The 24345-nt window shown below is 53.7% G+C and overlaps 1 protein-coding gene across 11 annotated transcripts in view; it reads right to left on the bottom strand.

The window, feature by feature from the left end:
* MACF1 (microtubule actin crosslinking factor 1) overlaps positions 1-24345 on the bottom strand; it is a 225318-nt gene that overhangs the window by 144287 nt on the left and 56686 nt on the right. For 8 of the 11 annotated variants that reach the window (XM_090058664.1, XM_090058667.1, XM_090058657.1 and 5 more), the window contains exons 2-4: positions 10637-10698; positions 7781-7870; positions 2243-2320 (exon numbers count right to left, since the gene is read on the bottom strand). In XM_090058664.1, coding sequence (XP_089914790.1) covers positions 2243-2320; positions 7781-7870; positions 10637-10698 — 230 coding nt within the window. Of the gene's footprint in view, positions 1-2242; positions 2321-5160; positions 5266-7780; positions 7871-10636; positions 10699-24345 lie in introns of all 11 variants that reach the window. The other 3 variants (XM_090058656.1, XM_090058658.1, XM_090058659.1) reach the window with 1 other exon arrangement.

Genomic DNA, 24345 nt, shown 5'->3' on the forward strand with positions numbered 1-24345 from the left:
AACATGCTAGGGAAAGAGCAGCACGAGTCCTACCCCTGCTTTGGAGGCGAGGGACGGGAGAGCTACGGCATTTTCTGTGGGAACTCTGAGGCAGAGCAGAGAAGGGAACACTGTTCCCCCGTCCCCTCGACTCTCAATCTTGTGCCTTAGTTGTACAAACACTCGCCCTGCACCTCACCAGGCATTTGGCCAGGACCCTACTCTCTCTAGTTGTGGAAATGAGCTGAGATCCAGGAGGCAGAAGACGCTATGAATACGCCCAAGTGTCACCCCCATCTTCAGGGCTCCCTGCTAACAGCAAGCAGTGGCCACTGGCTTGCTGGTTGATCCTGCTGACTCGCAGGGCATCACCTTGCTCCTCCCATGCCTTTCCACCACCTTTATCACCCAGCTGCCAAGCATCCAATGCCCATCACCATCTGCTCCCCAGAGAAGACTCTCTAGGGGTCAGCAGGGCCCATTTCCAACCCTTCCCAGCACCGGGATCTCGTGACTGATGGGCCTTTGACCACACCTAAACCTCGGTGCTTTGGAAGTTCCCGGATATCGCTGCCAACAGCATTCCAGGCAAAACGTCCCGGCATGCCCTCTGCTGCGATGCCACGAACTTCAAAAGAGAGAGCTGTTTCATTTGGGGTGTGGGGTACTGAAGTACACTCCCTAGGGCCTCTGGCAAAACAACTGCATTGCTGGATAGGGGCTGGGGGCTTTGAAGCTGTCCCCTCCCAACCCCCTGGAGCGGTGTGCGAGCTCTGTGCCAGAAGGGGAAGGAAACCTCTGCTTCAGCATGAATCATTACAGCTTCGTTTTATCCTCCTCCCTGATCTTGAGAGCGTCATAGCTAAAGGGAACCCACAAAACAAGCAGAACAGGACGCCTAGCCCCAGGGAGAGGCAGCATTTCACCTGCAAACAGCAGGAAACTTGGGCTGTGATAGCCTTTGCTCATGGGCTGAGTAACAGCCGCTAACAGTGGCCTATTGCCTGCCCTTGAGGAAGCACCCCAGAGCCTGCAAGCAGAGACCTGATGGGCCCAGCACGTCCTGAGCGCTGAGCAGGATGTGAGAGGCGTCTGCTGCCGCTGGGACCAGCCAGGCCAAGGACACCAAGGTTCGCCTTCACTGTAGTTGGGCACGTGGGGGCAGCACACAGCCTTGCTGCTCCATGTGTCAGGGTGTTTTAAGCCTTGCTCAGTGGCACTGGGTGTCGGCTGCAGCCGAGGCTGGGATTTTGACTGGGCCGTGCCAATACTCTTGTTAGGACTGAAATCAGACGTCTTGCCCCTCTGCTCAGGGATAGACCGAGGCCATCTTTGGGCTCAGGAAGGAATTTTCCCCCATGGTCAGACTGATAGGGACTGGGGGGTTGCGCAGACTGATGTTGCGTCAGGGGTGACAATAGTTTAACAAAGAGTTTAAATGATGGATTTGCATGGGATGGTTTGGATAGGGTTGATCCTGCCTCAGGCAGGGGACTGGACTACATGACCTCTGGAAGTCACTTCCAGGTTATGATTTCTATGGCAGCAGGGAGCTCAGCCCTCCAAGTACCCAGAGTCCCAGGTGAGGCACCTGAGCCTGCATTGAAGCCTGTGCCACATTGCTGCATAACCATGGGGTCCCCACCCAGCTAGAGTGCAGCTAGCTTGTGCACGCTTGCAACCGGGCACCCAAGCGCTAAAGCCCCGGGAGGCTCTAAAGTGCAGCAGAGGTGACTGGGCTATGAAGCTGGCAGAGTACTTTCTGCATTTAAAACCCCAATTCTGGTTTGGATGCTGGTCTCCAGGCAGAGGGGACCATACTGGATGAGCATCACAAAGGAGACCTCTCTATAGCACTACTGTTAACCAGCATGTGAACATCACGGTGATGGGCAAAGAGTGGCAAGAGAATGACCACCAGACTGGGTCAGATAAAGGATCCAGCCAGCCCAGCAGCCTGTCTCTGGGAGTGGCAAGTAGTGGGTCGTTTACAAGAAGACTATTACAAATAGGGCACATGTAGAGTGATCCATCCCCTGCCAGACACTGCCCAGCCCCCTCTGGACCGTCTCCATAAACCCATCTAAACCTTCTTTGAGCCTAGCTACACTACTGGGCTTCACCACGCCCCACGGCTGGGAGCTCCACGTGTTAATGCTGCTTTACACCCTGTGGGTCCCCACCTGATGGGGGAGTTGAAGCCCGTCAGGCACCGCAAACACCCACAATGCAGTCAGGCCAAAAGCATCCGTGCAGCTCTTACCTGTCGCTGTTTCAGGAAGTCCAGGGCAATCTGCACGTTCTGCAGCCGGTGGAAACGCATCCGGCCCTTCTCACGTGGCTGCAAAACACAGACAGCGGCTTCAGTTTGGTCATCCAGGGCAACAGGGAAAGAACTTCTCACGATGCACATGCACAGACCTCTGCCACCCGCCTGCTCCCCAATGCAGCACCCAGGAAATCCATGAACCCAGGCCAGCTTCTGGCTGAAGACTGCGGGAGCCCATTCAAATCCAAGCAACAATCTGTGTCCCCTCTGAGGCCTGAGCCTGACCGCTGACCACTGCATCCAGTGTGCCTGCATGACACAGCACACGTTCAAGGTGTTGCTTAGGACGGCCTCTCTGCAACGGCTGCGTCACAGGCGGATCCGGGCAGCTGATCCAGTCCTAGGGCGCACTGTCTGAGAGGCAGGCCAAGGGCCAGAGGACGCAGCAGGTGAAACAGTCACGTCACAAGGATTCACACTTCCCAGGCACGAGCTCTCTGCCCTGCTAACAGGGTCCCAGGGCCTCTCGCCTACTTTGGGCTGCTGAACACCACCTCAAGCCATGCGGGGAAGTCTATCAGCACCCACAGTCTCCTCGATGTGGGCAGAGTTGGGCAAACTACATAGATTACCTCCTGCTGGGTCCTGAGCTGGGTGCTGACCCAGCAGGTCTATCTGCAGCCTCAGAATCTGTACCAAGCATCGGTCCCTGACTGCCCCTAGCAGCGTTGCTCACTCAAGAGATCACGTCTCACACAGGTGCAGCCCCCAAGGGCTCTAGCAGTGAGCCCAGCCCAATGTAGGGGGTGTGGGGTCCCAGGCACCTCTGCTGAGCAGTCAGCAAAACATCCTGGGACGAGGGAGAAGGCAGTACTCCTCAAAAGACACCGACTGAGAGCCCTGCCCATGCGGGTGACAGCAGGAGTCTCAGCCTGGTCTCAAACCCTGTGCCAGCAGGTCTGCACTGCACCAACTGGTGGAGGGAGCAAGGCCCTTAGCTACAGGGCCAGCTCTGTCTGCCTCCTGCTCCTGCTTTCTGTCTCTGGCCAGCTGCTGGGCTACTGCAAACCTGGCCTCAGCACACAAGGAGAAGCTGCTACACAGCTCACTATATGGGAGCTGCCTAGGGAAAAAACAAAGCCGAACCACATTCAGCCCTACCTGCTCCCCTCCTTACACCAGCCCGATTCACTTACTGAACAGCAGCTCTTGGCCCTGGCAGAGCCTGGGGAAAGGGGGGCAGCACTGCTGTAGGGCAGGCTCCAGCCTTGCTGCTGAAGCCCAGGAGAGCTGGCACGTGCCCCCGCCCCCCCCAACTCTGTTGTGCCCATCGGGAAGGGGAAGGAAAGTGTGAGATGCATTGAATCCGCATTTGTGAATTTAAAGTTATTTTCTGTTGACTGTTAACGGCAATGCACGTGCAGTTTTACTTCAAGTTCACAATATATTCTGCACTTGCCCGCGTGCCGGCACTCTTTCCTACACTTGTGCCTGGAGTCATTTATTTAGGAAGGCCCCGAGACAATCGTAACATAATGGAGTTTGGGGATGAGGGTGTCGAAAGAAGTACCCAATCTCCAAACCTTGCCTTCACCTTTAATGCAAGAGAGGGGTGTTGTGAGCCTGGGCATCTGCAGAGAGACTCACCTACACCCTCCAAGATGGTACTAGGAAGCCCACTGCAAACACAGCATGTCCACTCTATGCCTGCTGGACCCCAAAACAGGAGGCAGGCAGTTACCACGGGGTGAACTGGGACATGGGCCAAGAAGCAGTGACTCGGGCAGTCCCAAATTTGCACAAAGGTAGCCCCGTTCTGCCCACTGCAGGGTGCAGCAACATCAGGCATGGACCCCTGACCTCTAAGGAGGGCAATCAAGCTCTCTAAGTTAGCCAAGTCAAAGCCACCAACTGAGGACATGACTCACAAGGAAACCCAGCAACAGGGAGGTCTTTCTGGGCTGCAGAAAGGCCAACCCTGGGCAGAGAAGTGGCACCCCAAGACACTGCAGCTGACAGCAGCTTGAGAGCAAGGCAGGGGGATGGCCGGACAGAAGGAAACCACCCCCAGGACGGAGGACATGTTGGGGAGTGAAAGCTGGTAAGAAGTGGGAGCCTCTCCACTGAAACCAGCCAAAATGCTTTTGCTCTCACGTCGGGGAGGCACGATCCCCTTTGGAGGAAACCTGAGTTGGGATCTCCCAGGCCCCCCACCCAGCTCTGCTCACAGGCCTGGGGCCACACTGCTGCCAGGACATTGAGAGCACGTTGCTTACAAACCAGACACTTTGCAATCATGCAAGGTTAGTCCTCACTGCCTGACAACTACACTACCATGCCCGGTGTGTCACACAAGGCAGAGGACCGCCATGCAGTGAGAGGTTAGCAAGTGTCACAGGAGCCGTCCTGGAGGCCGCCTGTTCCTCTGAGCGAAACGAGAGCACGTCTTGCATCTGAAAGTGTGCAGGACCCCAGGGGCTTCACCCTGGGGGAGCAGCCCCACAGGGCCTGTGGTTTTTCTAGCAGTATGCAGCCTGCCCCGAGTGACTGGCATTCATGCTCTCACACCAAGTGGGCAGGCATTCCCCCACTGCAGGCCATCAGCACCAAAATGCACTCCCAGATAATCCAGTTGGAAGGAATATGGGATTAAATGCTTTTAGCTCCAGTCATCCCCTTACACACCCCACCCAATGGCTCAGCTCTACTCGGACCTGTTTCAGAGACAAAATGATCACTCGCAACCAATTAGCTGGTAGCTGTTATGAGCTGTGACCAATGTCCCAGTCTCTTTTTAGCCAAATCCCATGTAAACCAGTGCAACCCACTCAGCGCCTGGTTACAACTGGACTATCTGATGGCACTTCAGTGTCAGTCACTATCGCACTGCTCCCAGGAGGGGGTTAACCTACTGCATCACCATCCTCCTCCTCCTCCTCACGCTCCTCACTGCTTGCGCGGCGCCAGGAAGGCGCTCTCACCGGGCGAAGGGTCTTCTGACCTGCAGGCTCTTTGTGCTAGTGCGGGTGGCACAGACAACACCAATGGCAACGTCACGACAGAGAGAAAGAAACCAAAAAAAAAAAAAAAAAATCCAACCAAAGAGAAAGGATCTAAAATGCAGCAGGTGGGAAAACAAATAATGAAAAGTATGTCCCTTGCCCACTGTGCCAGCTGGGGTAGGAAAATGAAAGCCGGGTGGGTCTCCTGAACACTGCTTGTCCCTGTGGGGGCACTGCTAATAGAGTTGTCCCCTCACGAGAAGCTGCTGACAGATGTTCAATTAAGGGCGCGATGGGATCTGATCCCTGACCCATGCATGGGAGGAAGGTGCAGGAATCAGATCCCTATGATGATCCCAGCACCACCATCAAGGCTCCAAAGTGCTCTAGATGTTGAAGGCACTGATCAGCTGAGTGGCTCTCCCACCCACGATGTGCTCCCCGAGCTGAGAGCACCCATCAACTGACTGGCGCTTCCAATCCCAGGACCGCAATGGCCCCAAGTTCAATTTCAGATGCGATGGGAACCAGCCACAAAACCATGACACCTATGTTGTGTAAAAACCGTGTGGCTTACTCCCTGTTTTACCCCAGCTTTAACTTCATGAACATACTGAAGATGCGATTACCTGATCAATCATGCCTTGAAGGTAGTACCTTCTAGGGGCCAGAGGCAGAGAGAAAAGCAGAGGCTGAAAGCAACTCCCAGTATTGACAACATGCTTTACGTCAACTGCCAGCTGGTGGGTCCGATGCAGGGGTGCCGAGAGGGAACCCGGCGCCCTGTGTTACACAGCCGCTCAGACTAGGAGACCTCACAGCCTCTGTTGGCCTTAAGATCTATGACTCTACGAACGTTTAAGGCAAAGTTTGGGAGAAGCTTCACTTCTTCTTAGCACGGCCAACAATAATGAACCATCTACAACAAACTGGTCAATATGCCTAGAGGATAATTTCCCACCATGGTTTAATTCATCGTTGTTCACACTGCCCTCCCAGTCACCTGCCCCAGTGATGGTTGGTCACTACCGGATCAGAGAATCATTAATTAGGGTTGAAAAGGACTTTAGGAGGTCATCTATTCCAGTTCAGCACTCAGGTGACAAATAAACCAGATTTTACTGGAGAATGAGTCAACCTTCCCTTGCTACTTCAGCAGGATCTTGTGTAGAAGCTGCCTAAACTGAGACTGCCCTTGATCAGAAAACCCTGCAAGTGGAGCCATCTGGCTTAGAAGTGCCTAATCCCAATTTTCCAACATCCACAAACTGTAATCTGGCATCACCAGAGGGAACCCAGTGAGTCAATGTGTTCCCATACATGCCATTCAAGGGTTACTGATGTAACAGCCCCGGTGCTGCACAACTCGCTTGGTCTCCAAAGTGATCTGTCTATGCTCACCATGCAAGAAAAGATGTTTTCTCCCTGGAAAGCAATTTCCACTTACATGCCCATCTCTCACGCCAGTTAGCACGTGAGAGGACAGGCTACCACACTGAAGAGGATGGGCAAAAAAGCAAGGATTCTAACAAGCCCGTGAACTGAAAACTGGATTAAGTAGGAAACACTAAGGGGAGCTGAAGTAGCCCCGCAGCGAAACAGCTCAGGACAGAGGAACAACTGCACGACACCTAGCCCAGCTGATTTTCAAGGTTCAGGCAGGTCTTGTAAGAGACTGAAAAATCAAGCTACTGGTTGGCCGTGCTGGGAGCTGCACCCAGCTTCCCCGTGGTAAGGGCAAGTGGGCGTCACCAAAAAACAGGGCTCATTACTGAATTAAGTATTAAGGGACTGTGCTTAAAGATAGTCCCTGAATTATGTTCAATTACAGGGCTGGGCTAGATGACCTTGTGAGTTCCCTTCCAGACCTACTTTCCTTTGCTCCTATGAATATTAATCAAGGTAAAGAATGTCTCCGAGTCCAACCTTCTGATAGACAGGCCCGGACTGCATTCCCAAACCTCTGCCAAGCCAGGGGCTGGCACATCACAAGCATCTGAATCATGCTCTAACCCCATCTGCACTAACTGGATAAACCGTTGAAAACTGTGTTAGCTGGAACCTTGACTCGTTATCTAAGCACAGAGAAGATAGCCCGTGCTGTACAAGGAGGAATGCATCAGAAGAAAAGTGCTGTTTCCTCATTTGTTTGGAGGCCCCACGTAGGCAGGGATCATTGGAGAGGGAAGCATGCCACGTGATTGTGAAAGGGGTCTCCTTTGACATTTATGCATCCTTCAAGCAGTACTTGAAGAACGCGCACATCTACCGTAAGCACTAGATATGGGCACTTTTCAAGCAAATAGCACGCTTTGATGGTATGCAGGAGACCAGCTGGATGAGGGAATGTTTCAATGAAGGGGTTTAAAAAAAAAAAAGTGAATGAAAACCAAAACCAAAGAAAAGCCTGGATATGAGAAATGAACACCGATCACCCTACGCCCAACCAGAGGCCGAGAGGAGGAAGGTGCAGTAAGAGGATCCAATCTCTGACGGCGAACGCAGCAGCAGCAGCAGTGTGGGAACTCACCAGTTTCACACCCGACAGGACCTCCAGCAGAGAGATCAGGTTGTGGCCATCTCGCAGGTCCTCATACAGGTCGTTGATGTGCTTGCGCACCTGCGGAGCACAAGAGGACACCACATTTTCAGGGATCTGCCACCACCCTGAGCCAGGGGATTACTCTATTACAATGGAGAAGAGATGCAGAAGCATAAAGGGCACCACAGCAATGTATCTGGCACTTCAACAATAAATGTGTCACCGGTTTCAGTCACATCCCAATTAATCACCTCAGGAATGAGACACCAACCTGCCAAAGGACCTGGTAAGAGTTATGGTGGCCGACACACAACAGACCACTCTCGAGATACCTCAGCCCTGTGCAATTCAAAAATGCTCACATGCCGCCCCTTTGCTATCAAAGCAGGTTGTGATTAAAGGACAGCAGCTTGGGGCTGGATTGGCCTTGGCCAACTGCAGGGTCCAACTTCAGGGTCTTCTCAACTACTGCCAGCCTTTTCCAAAACTAAAAAGTCACTGGCAACATGTTTCAACCTTTAAGATAACCTGCATAGAGGTTCATCTTTGTCGCCCATTCGCTGAGACTGGGGAGAGGAGTTGTCACTTCCCCGCCCTGCAGCACACGTTCTTTGCGACTCTGGACCAGTCATTAACCATATGAACGTACAGCACCTTGCACAATGGGGTCCTGATTTCACATGCATGCCCTAAAATATGCTACCAATAACAACAGGCAATTGATTCTCAAAACAGTTAGTGCATCTTATTTCCCTCTGGGCATGTCAGATGTCCCTCTGAGGACAGGTGGGTATCCTTGCAGGGTCGAAGGCAGATGGAAGCAGGTTGACTGTGTCCCTCTAAACGAATGCCTTTGGCACAGGCGATGTGCCCTGTAGAGGCTTGAATCCCAGGCTCCCGTCTTCACCCACTCAAGTGCTTTATTCTAATATAGTAACAAACCCAGGATGACCTCACAGGCAGGCAGGGAGCGGGCCGTTTTATGGCTGCTGAAGGTTAGGGAAAGGAGGGGTGGTCCTGGGCTATTCGCATACAGGTCTGCAATTTCCCCAGTCTCGCCACAGCAGCACGACGACACCTCCCATGTCTGAGCCAAAAACCTTTCCACTGATGCCAGATTTAATTTAAAAATGCCTGGCAGTTCTCCAAGACAAGGGGGAGGCACCTTGAAATGCAGCAATAATCCTATTCAATCACTCAAGATTTAAAAAGCTTTGCTCCAAACGTGGCAGGAAAGCTCACAGGAGCTAACGAGCGGCTCGGCAGGGATTCAAATCCGGCAAGTTTTCATGTCCAAACCAGCTGCAAGTGCCACAGGTCACGTGAGTGACCCTGCCCCTGCCATGGGTCACATAAGTGAGGCGTGGGCATGTCGGTAACGGGCTGTATCCTTTCGGCAATGACTGCACAGACCTGCAGAAGAACCTACAGCTGCCAGGGACCGGCTGGGTCACCAGGTCCAGTCCCCTGCATTTGCCATTTAGTCCCAGAAAACAGCCACGCCAGCCCCTCCTGCACACCATAAAGTACAGAGCCTGGAGACCTCCCCTAGGCAAGATTAGCTTTGCTCTGGACCTGGCGTTTCTTGTGCAGAAACAGGACCCCAACAAATATGCTATGGCATGACTCAATAAGCAAGGCCCCCTGCAGGGACAGAGTCCTTGGACCTCCTCCCACTTCTTGCAGACACAACCTGGCACAAGTTCCTGGGACCAGAAAGCTTGCTCAAAACACCTTTCCCTGGGACCCTTAGTGCAACAAGCAGCAGGTATTAGATTGACCAGCAAGGGCTGCAGGGACTGGCCAGGCTCTGGATCATAGCCTTTCAAGCAGGAAGGAAGGACTGCAAAAGGCAAGAAATGAATTATGCAACCTTTGGATCTCAGCCTCTTCTAAAGCCCCCAGCTCCTCTTGAACCCTCACTCCCCCTCACTGGCATCAAAAAGGATGAGCCCCAAGTTTGAGGCCACACCAAATTCAAGCTCCAGGACCTTGCAGGAGAAAGGCAAGAGAAAGGAGGGGAGAGGGGGATGCTGAAGAGCAGCAGAAAGCTCAGTGCAAAGGGAGGCTTCCTGCCACTGTTTGCCATGGTCATGTGCGGCTGTGGGTGAGAGCCTAGGTCTGGCTGGCTTCCCATCCCTAACAAAGACGCAATGTTTTCCTTGCCCCGTCTCCCTCTCCCCAGGCCCTGTCATCAGGCTGGGCTCCGGGAAGGATCCAACAGGCAGCACCAGCTACTGTTGCACAGCCACCAAAGGACTTCTTGTTCAAGCAAGAGAGAGGCTTCAAGAGCTCAGAGCCAGGGGGAGAGGGGGACAGGGGCCAAGCCTAGCAATGTCCCCTTCTCCTCTCCAGGAAGGAGCAATCTCAGCCCTGAAAGGCAAACAAGCAAAGAGCAGGGGCATCAGGAGAACAATAAAGCCCAGCTACGTGAATACCAGCACAGAAGGGGAACGAGTTCGTTGGAGGGGCAGTCACTGAGCCACCACATGCACGGTGACTCGAGGCACCACCTGCACCCTCTCTTCACCCAGGGATGGACTGGGGCAGGGAGGAACAAGATGGGCTCTCTCTCTCAGGGTGTTTGTTGCTGCAAAGACTATGAAATGCTTTCTCCTGATGCATGATTTTCCCATTAAGAGGTAAATGCGATGGCACATGAGAGCTCGCCTGATGTTTCAGTGCTCTCCAAAGCCCTGTGAACTTCCATTGGCATAGCGGCATCCAGAGGGCAGCACTAGCCCACTACTCCAGGGACAGAGCGAGGCCAGCTGGTTCTGGGTCAAAGCTAGCACGGACAGACCAAGGCAGGTTGAAAACCATGTGCAGTACAGTGACTCTTACCTTCATCAGGTGTTTATTGACCCACTTAGTGAAGGTTTTCTTCTGGACTCGATCCCGTTCATCTGGGAAGAGAGCACAGAGAGGCATTTGGGTTAGTCATTAGTGCAACTGCAGGTTGCTCCCCAGGCCGGCCTACATCCACCGTCTCGGCCCATGGTACTGATTTTAAGGACCCCTGCCAGGAAGACCTCAGGACCCTACAGAAGAACTGAACCCCATACTGGAGGGGACACTGCTGCTTCTAAGCTTAGACAGGGACAGCACGGCAATCAGTCTGTCCTCTTGATACCCAGAGGCCTGGGGTGCAAGAAAAAGGACTCGATAAAGTCCCGTTTCCTCTATTCTCCCAGCCACTGTCAGTCCTCCCTTCTGCCCAGCCGCGCTTAGAGCCACACAGCAGTGTGCCAAGCTCTCCACCTGGCAAAATTAAATATCCAGATGCTTCAAAAAGTTCCCCAGACAGGCAAGAACAAGTTCAACTGCAGTGGAAGATGCTCAGACTGCCGCAGCGAAATAACCCACCTGTTTCCCACATGGCACAGCCACGAATTGTGCAGCAAGGGCATGGGCAGAATTTCTAGCCCCTAAGCTAGAAATTACCTTAAAAAACCCACCGCCCCCTAAGCTGCTCCTTCTGCCAGGCCTTTTTCCGAACGAGCAGCAGGGGAAGAAGACAAGCAACTATCGGGAAGCAAGACCTGCCCTTCATAATGCAGCTGAAAGGCTCACAACCTTCCCCCATGCGAAGATACAGGTAACAGCAACACAGAGGGCACGGGCACCTTCTCCCCAGCCCAGCCCAGGCCTGAGGCATGTCATACCAGCACCAGGGCAACCTGGAAGCCACAGGGAGATTTTGCAAGACTCGCAGACCCTGAAACCTCATTATCCTGTGCCGCCATGCTATAAGGGAGCCACTGGGAAGGCGAAGAAGGGGTTACTCCAGTGCGGCCCCCTTGGAAGCAGCTGGATTCATCCGCCCCCTTCCCCATGTCCCAACCCTCTTGAGAAGGCAGGTTGCAAAGGTACATAAAAACCATGGCTGCCTGGTAAAAGACCCCGCTTAATTCTGACCGTAAACGTAGTTAGCACCTTATTCCTTGACTGTATTTTCGGTTCATGGGATTTTTAGGGTTTACTGCTTATTTTAGTCCCTCGGCTCAGCCAAGGGCACGTCTGGGTCCCTGAGAGCTTCGATGTCCCAGTGTTCAGCAGGGGCAGCTCTGGCATCCAGCTCGCTCCAGCGCACGCAAACAAGTTCACTTCCCTCCCTGGGTCAAGCCAAGGGGCCCAATGCCGACAAAGCATGGCGGGCAGCTCCCCTGCCCACCACAGGGCTGTGGGGAGCCGTGCCGATGCCATCCGAAACCTGGCACATGCCTGCCAAGGCACAACGGAGGGGTTCACCAGCTGCAAGGCCAAGAAAGCACGTGGGGTGGAGCAACGGCTTTCCCGCAAGGCTGCAGGGAAGCTCAGACGAGATCAGACGGGAACATCTGGCAGAGTTTGTTCTGCCTGTTCCCACTTCAGAGATGCAAGAAACCACAGCAAGAAGCATGCGAGTGCATATCATACGCGAGGGCATATAGAGCAGGGTCAGGTCTGGTCCAACTCTACGATTTTCATTACCAGCTCAGCTAAGGAAATAAGAGAGGAGACATCATAACATCTGCAAGCAACACGAGGTGGAAGGAGCTGCATGCCCTTGGGAGTAGGGTTCGGATCCAAACCGGTGTCAATAAACTGGACAAACCGTCGCAGAATCAGAGAGCAGTGGGGCTGCAAGGGACCCGCAGAGGTCACATCGAGCCCAACCGCCTGCCTGAAGCAGGATCATCCCTATCCAAACCACCCCATGCAAGCCATCGTTGAAACCCTTCATTCAACTACCGTCTGCCCTGACAACAAAAGACTTAAACAGCTTCACCTGCCAGAGCCAAAGCAGGAGAACCACGGCAGCCGACATTCTGCTTCTACCAAAGATTGTTAATAGACCCTCAAAACCCCACGGAGAGGGCCACGTTGCCTGCTACAAGAAGGGAACCCTCCTAGTCCATACTAATCTGAGCATGGGGGAAAACTCCTTCCTGACCCCAAATATGACATCAGTCTGACCTCGAACAAAGGGACAAGACCAAAAAGCCAGGAACCTCCAGTTTTAAGACCCAACAGGAGCACTGCCATCATCCCCATTCAAATCCCCAGCCTTGGCTGCAGCCACCATGCAATGCCCCCAAGAAAGACTTAGAAACACCCTGATGTGTCCCGAGTCAATCAGCTGCAATTCAATAAAAAAACAAGACGTGCTGAAGCACGACTCGCTTAAAGAAAAAAAAAAAAATCAAAGACACAATTATGAAATAGGGAATTATCTGGCTGGAGAACAGCACGGGGGTAGTGGGAGCCATAGACTGAATGGGAGACAGCAACACAATACAAAAAAAAAGAGGCAATTATCATTGAGGGATGTTTTAAAAGGAGGATCGGATTCCCACGAGGGAGGGAGCTATTCCACTCTGCTCAGCACCAGTCAGACCTCACCTGGAGGACTGGCTCTGGTTTCCTGTACTGCACTTTGAGAGATGTAGATAAATGAGGTGTCCAGAGGAGAGCAGCAAGAATGGCGAGAGATTTTACAAAGCATGACCTATGGGGAAAGTTGTTTAATATTAAAAAAAGCGAGCGAGCAAGAAGACATCAAGGCTTCAACTCTGTAAAAGGCTGGTAGACAGAGGATTATGAGCACTCGCTCTCCGTGCACGTGGAGGTTAGGCTGAGACTAATCCGCCTCCAGGAGATTTAGGTTAGATAGTCTTCCTATCTAAAAAGGCAGGTGAGCACTGGAGCAGGAGGATGAGGGAGGCTGTTGCATCCACATCCATGGAGGCTTTTTAAGAACAGGATCGACAAACTTGCCTGGGAGCTGGCCGAGGCAACGCGCACTTTATGACCATGATGCCCCTGCCACCCCTGCATTGCTCTAGTTTCCAAATCATGCTCTCACCCAGGCCAGCTTCAGATCCATCCAGAACCAGAGGTCCAATCTTGCTAGACTCCAGCCCCGCTTGGAAAATGCCAGGTCTTAGCTCTCATCTCCTCCTCGACTAGGGAAAAAACACTAGAGCAATTCTTCTGCAAAGAACTAAGCAAGCCCACAATGTTGCCGACACGCTGGATTCCTATCTGAAATCTCAGAGTTGACCTTGTGCAGCACATAGATGTTTGCACACACAACAGTGCTGATACTGTGTGGCGCCTCAGGGGCAGATCCAAGGTAGGGTACACTGGTGCACTTGCCCCCCGCAACCCCTTTCCATTTCTGCTCCACCCAGCATTTCAAACCAACTGCCTGGCAGGGGCAGCAGCATTTCTAGCCAGGCAGCGCTCGACTTCATGGCTCACTGTCATCTACCTGATCCCTTCTACACTCTGCATCCCACAGGTGTTAGCAACCCTCTCTCCTCTTTAATGGGCCCGCTGCTCCACCAATCCAGCTACCCTTTGCACTGCCAGGCTGCAGTCTGTTGGCTGCTCCTGGTCACGAAGCTCCTATTTCACAGCCCCACAGGTTGTGTTTTTTTAACTCAATCCAGTGACGCTATATTTGTTTTTGCTTCAGTCTTAAACAACACTCCAGCCATAGGCCCCTGGCATATGGACCACAGCGTGCCATGCATAAAGGGTGATTTCACCACAACCTCTGCAAAGATGTTATCTCGCTGTGAATGCCCCGATGCAGCAGCAAGCAGCTCACTCCTAAAAATAACCCTCAGCTCCAATGCAGCACTTTTCATCTCCTTGTGATGCAAAGGTCAGGGACCCTTCAGGTGGAAAAACTGAGGCACGCAGGTGCTGTGACCAGCCTGAGGTCACCTGGAAGCGAGAGCCGAGAACAAAACCCAAGGGCTGCCAAGCCCCAATCCAGTGCTCTATCCACTAAACCACACTGCCTCTCTTCTAGCAGTCTCCCCTGCACCAAAGAAATCTCTGGCCAACTCCTGGGTGACTGAACCATAGCTAAGGATAAGACCGGGGGATAACCCAAAGACTATGCCCTCTCGTGGCTCATGACTGACGAGATTTATCCACCCCAGTCCCCACCCTGTCCCACTAAGCGCATCCTCCATTGCAGCCACTTCCACATCTCGGCTGGGATTCAGGAGGCTCACCTGCAGGGTCCCCAAGAGCCTGGCCTAGTATGAGCATCCTCCGCACTTATCAGCTTGGGGGAAAACTCTGCTTCTATAGATTCACGCAGGACAAATACCTTGTTCATCCCTGTCCTCCTGGGCCAACCCAGGACTCCTCCTCCAGTTTATTCTCCACACTATGTCCTGTCTTGTTTTAAAGTCCCCAGCTGCCAGGCCTTTGGCCATGTCCCTCAGGGACTATTATTAAGTGCCACCTCCAGGCCCCTGTCATGCTAGGCACTGCACGCGATGGACTTATCACAGAGACATGCCTCTCTAGACAGGGGCAGCTTCTGAACAGCAAGGACGGGGAGCCCAGACATTTACCCACCAGTTGGGTTCCTATGTGAGCCCCCCTCTCCTCTCAAGTACGGCACAAGCCACATGCAGGCGGCAGCCCAATGATACCTTGTGAACGGCAGCGGAGGAAGGAACATTTTGGCTAATAGTATGGAGGCAGACACCTACTCGTAGGACCAGAGGAGTGGAAGGGATTTCCTGAGACATCAGACCCAGTCCACTTTGAAATGCACACACACATGCGTGCACACATGCACGTACATGTGTCCCTATTCAGCTCTGGGCATCTGGCTTATTTTGTGTCTTAAAACACAAGAAAGAGCTGGTAGAAGAGCCAGTAGTCACAAGACTAGCGATGGCCCCTTAGCAAACATTCACCTCTTTACCATTCAATGCAGGGTGGGAGACTTATCTTTGCAGTCCAGCTCAGCCCATTGTCACGCACAGAGCCGAACCAATCTATGTAAATGCAGTACAAACACACCGCAGTCAGACAGCGTACAGTATACGTATGTGTGCACGCATACCTGTCTCTGAGCAAGCACGTGAACAAGTCTCACCCCTGCTCACAGCACCTGTGCCATGCACCCAACCCCGGTGCCAGCCTGCTCCCCGCCGTATGGGGGGGCAACAACCTGGCCTGTGGGGTTCATGCAGATGCAGATGCACACGCACTTCTAAGCAGGCCTCTTCCCTGCCTGTATCTGATCCAGAAAGGAGTAGCCCCCGCCTTAGCGGGAGATCCTAGTGACCTCTGAAGACTCACAGATTAGCGGGGGTAGGACAGCTCAGTCAGGCCTCACCGAGAATGGGAGCTGGCTCGGAGGCAGGGAACAGCCTCCCTGTTGAAGGACTGGGAGCAGACAGCAGCTAGCTTTAAGAGGGACTTTGATGAGTTTTATGGCAGATTATACGTGGTGCAGCGGGGGGTGCTTGCTAGCTTTGAAAGTCCCTTGGAGTATCTATGTTCCTCAGAGATGTGGTTTCAAAAAACCCAGCAATATTAGTTCCCGAAATAAATAAAAGGCAACAAAGAAAAATGTCCTCTCTTTTGTTTTACACTCTGGCAGGCAACTACCAGGCTCACAAACTTCCTGGACAGACCCCATCTCTCTCCTCTAGTTAAACAACACTCCTGCGGTCAAAGCACCCAATAGTGGTGGCTGCTGGGCTACTGACCCATCCCCAAAGGCTGGGCATATGCACCATCACTGTCAGCTCCTAATCCTAATCCTCCTCCTCCTCCACCCCATAAATCCCAGGGGCATCCCTCACCCCCCCTAAGCCTCGTCAGTGCCACCCCACCTCCCAGAGAAAGCCTCCCACCTTTCCAGGGCCTCGCTCTGCCCCGAGATGGCCCTGAGAGCTTTCAAAGCACTGAAGTGCACAGTGCAGCAGACCCCAGGACATGGGTGCTCCGGGCCGGCTGCCCTTCTCAGCTCACTCCTCCCTTTCTCTCCACCCAACCGCAAAAGCGGGCCCTGAAAAGAAGAGACTGACAGTTGGGGAAAACAGAGGAGTACCATACAAGATTGCTCCTTACACGGGGTAAACCAGCTGGCACCACGGGAAAACATGCAACCCTGGCACCACGGGAAAACATGCAACCAAGATGTAGCAGAACTGCTGCAGCTGTATCCCTGGGTCATGATGGTCCCAGCCCCCACCCTCCAGCTAGAAATACCACCCTCCCGCAAAGCCAGTCATGGCCTTAATATCTCTTCCTTCCTGCTCTGTGCTGCATGGGCCCGAGACCTTGCAGTTCATCAGGGCTAACTAAAAGGGCCTGTGTGCCACACCCCACTCCCTGCCATGCGCCACCTTCCTGGTTCCAGCCAGGCACTACGCAAGGAGATCTGTACGCACCCATGCAGCACATGCGACACACCAGGTGTGCCCTGAGCTCCCGCTCCTGCCTGTAGAAGTGCCACGTCTCCATCCTGTGCTCTCTGCATCAGCAGTCGGGTCCCCAGCGTGCACAGGAGCCGTTACGCTGACATCCGCCACAATTGAAAGCACCCGCTCGTCGCACGCCGGCTGGGCCTGCCCCCAGCGAGCGTCATCCAAACTTGGCGATGACTCCTTCCAGTTGCAAAAAAGCAGTTCCCCGTCAGGCCATCACTCCAGACACCCACTGAAGCCAACGGCTGCCCTCACACCCTCTCACCTTCGGGGCACGTTCTCACTCCGAGGTGTCAGGGGGGGTTTCCAGCCCCTCCCAGCTTCAGAGGTGCAGGAAAGCACCAAGCCTTGCAGCAAAAGGGATCTTGCTGCAGGTGATGTGCCCAAGCAAAGTCAAAACAGCCTCGCTTTTCCACTGAGCACAGCAGGCCTGCGTCCACAGATCCTCTCAAAAGCCTCTAGACCCCTTCCAGTGCTGCCGAAGTCGTTGCACTTCCCGGTGCAGACGTTGCCCAATATCCTGTTGAGCCACTCGTTAGACTTGCCCTCAGCAGAAGAGTGGTGCCATCCCCTTTGACCCGGGGGGAGCAGTGTGGGACACCCAGCAGGAGGGGCTTGCAAAACCACCTGAAGAGTCAATGCCCACGTGTTGAAGACGAAGGTCCCAACCTACCAGACAGGTGCTGCTCTTCCACAGCATGGATGTGCAAGGAAAGGGCAACTACTCCCTGCTCCAAGTGGCCCGAGACCGTGCAAGAGGCACCCTGCACAGCTGCATGGCTCCAGGGTAGGTCATACCGACTCCCAGCATATCTGCTTTCTATCTCCAAGCCTAGTAGAGCACAGGCCTGCCAGTGCCCTGAGGGTACCACCAGCACCGTGAACCCGGGCAGCCAGAAGACGGCTGCCCCCCACAGCCAGGCCGCTGGCTTGTTTTCCAGTTCTCAGCTAAATGCACCAGCGCCGCCAGCCCTGGCCGGGGAGAACAATGATGGGTTTTGTCACTGGCACCAGTCAGCCAGCAGCTTCAATAACAGCATTTCCCCATCGCAACCCAGTCCCTGCGTGGGGAGGCCGGGATCCTGCACACAGAGCTCCAGGAGAGATAACGGGACGCTTTATCACCGCTCTTCCCTCTTCCCAGTCTAAACGCAGCTTCTTGGCAGGCTCTCCACAGCACTTCTGCTCCGGAGACAAGGGAAACGCTGCTCTGGCACCCAGGCAGGGCAGGCCGGACGTCTTCTGAGCCGCGCTGGGCAGCCGAGAGCCCCAGGTACTTTGCCTCGGAGGACGCTGCCGGGTGGACGCCCTCGCCCAGGCGCTCCCTTGCTGCTCCACACAGAAGGTGTTTTTGCCCCAGCTCCCCCCCAGCACGGCCCAGTGGTTTCTTCGGTCCTAATGAGATTACGCCTCCCCCACCTGCTGCCACCCTGCCGGCTAATGCTAATGCCCCGCTACTCCTTGCTAACAATATTAAAGCGCTGCAGGCTTATCTCTCCCGGGCTAATCTTTTCCAGAGTCACCCTGATAAGCAGCCTGTTGCGGCTCCCCCTCCGCTCCTCTCCCCAGCCTCGCCGAGGCTCTCTGGCTGCCTTTCCATCCCCAGCTCCTCATCGCCCAAAAGATATCCAATCAGCGGCCCGGCATTCCAGACAAGAATAGCGGGCAGAGGCAAAGCAAAGCTGCTATTGTCAGTGACCTGGCCGGCGTACAGGGACGGGACGAGGGGCGAAGACAGATTGCGGCGTCCAGAAGAATTTCACCCGGGACTGCGGTCAACGGGACTAATGAGAGAGAAAGCGCCACGCTCACCCACTCCAATAGCTCGCCCCCGGGCAGTAACCTCGGTGGCAGAGGAGTCCGTTGAAGCCTGCTTGCAATGCCCTGCCCTGCCCCGAATCCCTGTGACCTTGGGCACACTGCTTAACCTGTGTGCCTCAGCTGCCCATTTGTAAAACATTATGGCTACCACCACCTCCCCACCTGCCAGGTCAGGCGGGATAACGCACGAGATGCTGCAAGCTGCTCAGATACCGGAGGGCTGTGCTAACGGACCTCCACAGGTATCCAAGATATACAGAAGCCTTAGTATAGACAGCACTGGGGCTCACTGAATCAGACGCACTGGCAAAAATACTGGACTGTGTCTATTCCCACTCCGCGCCCCAGGAAGTCTGGCAGAGTTGCACGCAGAAGGGAACACGCTTCCACACGTGTGCTTCGCACGAAGAACAGAGCGGAGGCCCAGGAGCACACGCGGGTCAGACCCGGGCCAGCTGCCACCTCGCAGCAGCACACGGTTTACCTGGCTAACCTGGCCGGCGACGTGCTTGCCTGTTCCCAGGGGCACATCTCTAAAATACCTTGGGTGGGCTGGACCTAAGAGAAAGTGCCAGCTCAGGGGGAAACATCACCACGCACAGTGATAATCTGGGCTGAGCCCGTGTCCGGAAGCAATGCCAGGAAACGGGGCCCCGTCGGCTCTGCAGAAAAAGTGAGCTGGGTTTAGCCATTTGCATTTGAGGCCAGAGCCTGCGTGCTGGGCTGAGCAGACTGTCCCGGCCCACCATTGAACCGTGCAGCCCAGGCACTGCCATCCCCTCCCAGCCTCTTCGGTATCACAACTCCTTCTGCCGGCGGTCTGAGGAAGGTGCTCAGAGGATCGAAGCAGAGTCAGGCCACCATCTGTTCACCTTGGTGGGGGCCCTTTGTGGCAGCCGTCATTGCCTTCAGAGTCATCGGAACAAACCGATTTGGGGAGGGGGGAAAAGAACAGCCTCAAGGAAAGCCTGTTTTCGGCGCCCGCTCGGGCACGTGAAGCACACCCAGCTAGAGACAGCTTGGGCTGCATGAACATGGAGACTCTTTGGGTACAAGGTGGGAGAGCACAAGTTCTCCCCCTCCCTTGTGACGCAGCACGTAGCGGGGAAAAGCAGAGGCAGGAACCACCAGGGAAACTCAAGTCCTCTCTCATTTCAGGGCAGTGCCCCCTCCCCTCTGGGTCAGGGTCAGGGTCCGCTAAGCAACCAAGACTTCCACGAATGCAAAGGGGATTGTTTCCTCCCCTTCTGGGGCAGGGATAACCTCTCCTGGTCAAGGCTGGGATGCAACTGCTGCCACTTCCAGAAGTCTTTCCCTCTCCTCTCCCTGCTTTGCCTTGCATTTCTCAGCTCACGGCCCCAGCTTCCCGAGGGTCCAGGAGGCGCATGAGGGGGAATGAGTCCAGCACGGGCCTCCTCCTGTCCACTTCACTCTTTCCCAATGCAATTTAGTCAGACGCTGCCGGCTGACTGAACATTAATCATCTGTCACACGGAGATAAGTCTAAACCCAGCCACATTCCCTACACCCGTGATTCTCAACTGGGTGTTGCAGCCCCCACGGTGCCCTGAGACCCTTCCACGGGTGCTGCGGGGTGCTGCACAACGTTAGCCCTATTACAGGAGTGGGCAATTATTTTGGGCGGAGGGCTGCTTACTGAGTTTGGCAAGCCGTCGACAGGCAGCCAGAGGCAGATAAATATTAATTTTCTAAATTTTTTAGGGGTCCCGCGGGCTGGATAGAATAGCCTAGCAGGCCGTAACCGGCCCACAAGCCGCATTTTGCCCACTCCTGCCCTGTTAGGTGTGGCAAACACGATTCAGAAGATAAACCCAGAGATTTCAAAGAGGGATTCAGCATCTAAAACCTCCTGACCAGCTGTGGTCTGAGAGCTTGCAGCAGAAAAATTGCTCTAGTGTTTTCCCATAGTTAAAAAAAAAAAAAAAAAAAGGAGGCGCGAAAGCCAAGTCCTGGCATTTTCCATGGGGTGCTGGATTCTAACAAGGGGGACGCTGAGTCTAAAAGCCAAAGTTGAGCACCACTGCTCCGCATGAAGGCAAGCGTCCTTTAGTCCAGTCTCATCACGGCACTGGGGGGCTGCACAGGCCTTCTTCCCTGAACGGGGAAAGGAAAGGGCAAGGCAGGCCACTGGGATGTTCTCGGAGGCTGAAGCGATAGCCAACTTGCCTGTTCCCAGCTGTGGCTTCCTACACTGTCTGCTCCCCATCTGTCTGGGGGAAACGACTCCCAAGCCTGTCTGATCCCCGCACGCTGTCAGGATTTACCAGTTGTGCTACCAGCCCAGTCCCCCCCTTGTGCCAGGCACTCAGCCAATGCAGATCTCCCATACAGTCCGGGCTTACGCTTGAAGGGTTGAACTTGTGTTTTTCAAGGCCTCGGCGCTATGGGAGCCCTACCCGAGGCTCTGCCAGGAAAATGGAAAAGGGAGATTATTTTTTCTCTCCTGCTTTGTAATCGCTGAAATCTCAGGCATAGCCAGCCTGCTCTTCCCTGGCTTTGCTACCGCTTCAAAGATGTTTACAGCTAACCTTGACATCTTAATCCAAGGAGCAACGGTGCCAGCTCGAATGGCAAAACACTCAGGATGCAGGAAGCTGGCATTATAAAGGCGTTCCTTGAATTGAACCATCGGACTAAAAACCCCCTTTCTCCTTGCTCACTTCTATGCTGGGTTCCTGCGATGACACGACCCCTCTGGGTTTTCCCCTCATCGTGAAGACAGGACTTAAATCCTTCGAAAAAACAAGCAAGGATAAAAAAAAGAAAACTTTGGGAAAAACTTCTGCCGTTATAAATGCAATGCCAAGGAAACAAAAAAAGGGGCTAGGTCTCTCGTGCTTCTTTGCAGGTTGCATTTAACATTGTCTAGGCGTGTGGGAATAAGAGGGAGCACAAATAGCGGGGGGTGGGAATTGAAACATTTGCCCCTAACCTGAGAGACGGCATGGACAACCATGGAAGCAAAGAGCTTAATGAAGAGGATGCAGAGAGGAAATAACATGACATCCGACCTGGAACAATGCACATTAACATTTCTGACGGAAAATCCTCCAGCACCGTGACATATAACATAAGAGAGCTGGTTGGAAAGCTGCGATACCAGGACAGAGGCCGGAGCAGGAAGGAGCATACATAAAGCACACGGCAGAGAACGGCAAAGTACCTGCAGCATTTAATTATAGCAAACAAATTAGAAGGCGATGGCCCTGATCCCCCTGCATGCTTGGAAAGCAGAGAGCTGGGCCGGATAATGAATGATCTCGACTGAAAAGGGAAATTTAGGCCATTTACTAACAAAGAAAGAACACACTGATCAGATAGGGCTCACTTTTTCCACTCGCATACAGCTTAATAGTTTTTATAGAGCGGGGAAAGTTTCCTGGGAGACACCAAAGAATAGAGGTTGCTGAGTTATTCAGGGTGTGAGAGGCAGGGAAGAGACGGTATCCCTGGGAAGAAATGATAAAATCCATACATGGTGCGGAGATGAGCAGGCTGTCAAGCAAATCCGTCTGCGGCAGCTTTGGCACTGAAGGGATTAAGTGAGGAAGGGTTACTGGGTTAACTACAGAAAGTGCCACTCGCTCTGCAGAGCAGGTCATGCTGCACACCCCTGTACGGCAGCATTTTTATACCCCACACGATTAAAGCTAAGGAGCACGAACGACCCAAATGGTGGTCGCTTCTGATGCCTTTGGAGCCAGCATCTTCTTGGGAAATACACTTCATGATGGTTGCATCTTCCAAACCTTCTGATGCTCCGGTTTTGGAGAGGGGGGACTGTCGTAGGAAAGGTGAAACAAACCTCGCGCAGACACCGGTCCTCCTTCAATGCAATGCACAGCTCACATGGAGAAGGATCACCCTGGACACGTCCAGTGAACCAGGCAGTGCTCTGTGAAACCAGTGCTTCACCTGGGCGTCCGCAGCGACACAACCCCCAGCCAGAAGCCGAGAAGCACATGGGAATCAGCTTTCAAAAGGGTCCAGCACGGACGTCTGGGGAGCAAACAGCCCACGAGGACGCACCTTTCTTCTCTGCTGAAAGGCACGGGGCTGGAAGAGGGAAAGGGTCCATACTCTAAAAAACACAGGGACAACTGGCTTGTCCACGCGGATACCAGACCCGGCCTGCAGCAAGGCCATGGCAGTGTCTCTGTAACGCTGCCAAGAAGGAGACTCGCCCTCTTCTCATCATGAGCATCTGTTTGAATGGATGGTTATGACACATAATAGCCTCCTCCCATGTGCATGTGCCCAATTGTCCCTAAAGACTCACCCAACCCATTTCCTGGTCTCTTTCCCACCTCCTTACCCTCCAAAGGCTAGCTCTAGGGTACTTCGCTCTAGGATCTAGAGGTGGTAGTGGGTCTGATGCAGATCCCAACCTAGCCCTGATCTCTAACTGACTGAACAAAACCCCCTGACCCAAACATTTCCAAGCCTGGGGAGACCTCAGATGCCAGCTTAACCCCCTCGGAAGAGCTGGGTAGGTGCAAAGATGCCGTATCTGCTGCTTGTGGGCAAGCACTGAAGGATCGTGCTTCCACTTCCCAGCAGCGCCAGCCTGGGATTCCTTCTGGCTCCTCCGAGTGCTCCAGGACACCTCGACTGTCCTGCCTGGTGACTTGTTCATCAGAGATCATCCTGCAGCTAGGACATATTAATGCTAAGGGAATAAGCTAGGCCAAGACACCTACTCCGACCCCCCACTGCCTGGAGAGCAGTCCTTTCTGTGCATCAGGCTCCTGAAAAAGGGGTGAGGAACAGAATCATAAAAAATTAGGGTTTTGCAGTTGTTAGGGGGCTGGAAGGGACTCAGGCGGTCACATCCAGTCCAACCCCCTGCTCAAAGCAGGACCAGCCCCAACTACATCATCCCAGCCAAGGCTTTGTTGAGCCAGGTCTTCAAAACCTCCAAGGATGGAGAGTTCACCACCTGCCTAGGTAACCCATCCCAGCACCTCAGCCCCCTCCTAGTGAGACAGTTTTTTCTAATATCCAACCTCCGCTTCCCTTGCTGCAACTTGAGACCATCGCTCCTCGTTCTGTCGTCCCTTAGCCCAAGCCCCTGTCGTTTTATGTCCGTCCAGGGAAAGGGAGAAGGGGAAGGAAGGGCTAATGATCAAGAAGGGATGTCTGAAAAAGGCTGGAAGAAGGCAATACCTGCTGGAGAAGGAAAAAAAAAACAGGAGACATGCAAAGACTGGGGTGGGGGCAACGTTCCCATTGTCCCACAGAGACAGGGCAACATCCAGCACTTGGTTGTTTCCGAAGTGCTGGGCAAGTCGCTAATGACTCCTCAGGCCTCACACAAGAGAGAAGCCCCCGGATACCTGCTAACGAACTTTGTACTGCATGTGAGAGAGAAGCCCCTGGATAACTGCTGCTTTGAGAAGCTGAGGCAGAGACACACTCAGCTGCCCGGTGCATGAGCAACAGCATGAAGCAGAAGCCGGGAGCGTTGCAGAACTG

The sequence above is a fragment of the Crocodylus siamensis genome, chromosome 7 (genome assembly GCF_052110815.1).
Source record: "Crocodylus siamensis isolate JL-2025a chromosome 7, ASM5211081v1, whole genome shotgun sequence".
NCBI classification, from domain to species: Eukaryota; Metazoa; Chordata; order Crocodylia; family Crocodylidae; genus Crocodylus; species Crocodylus siamensis.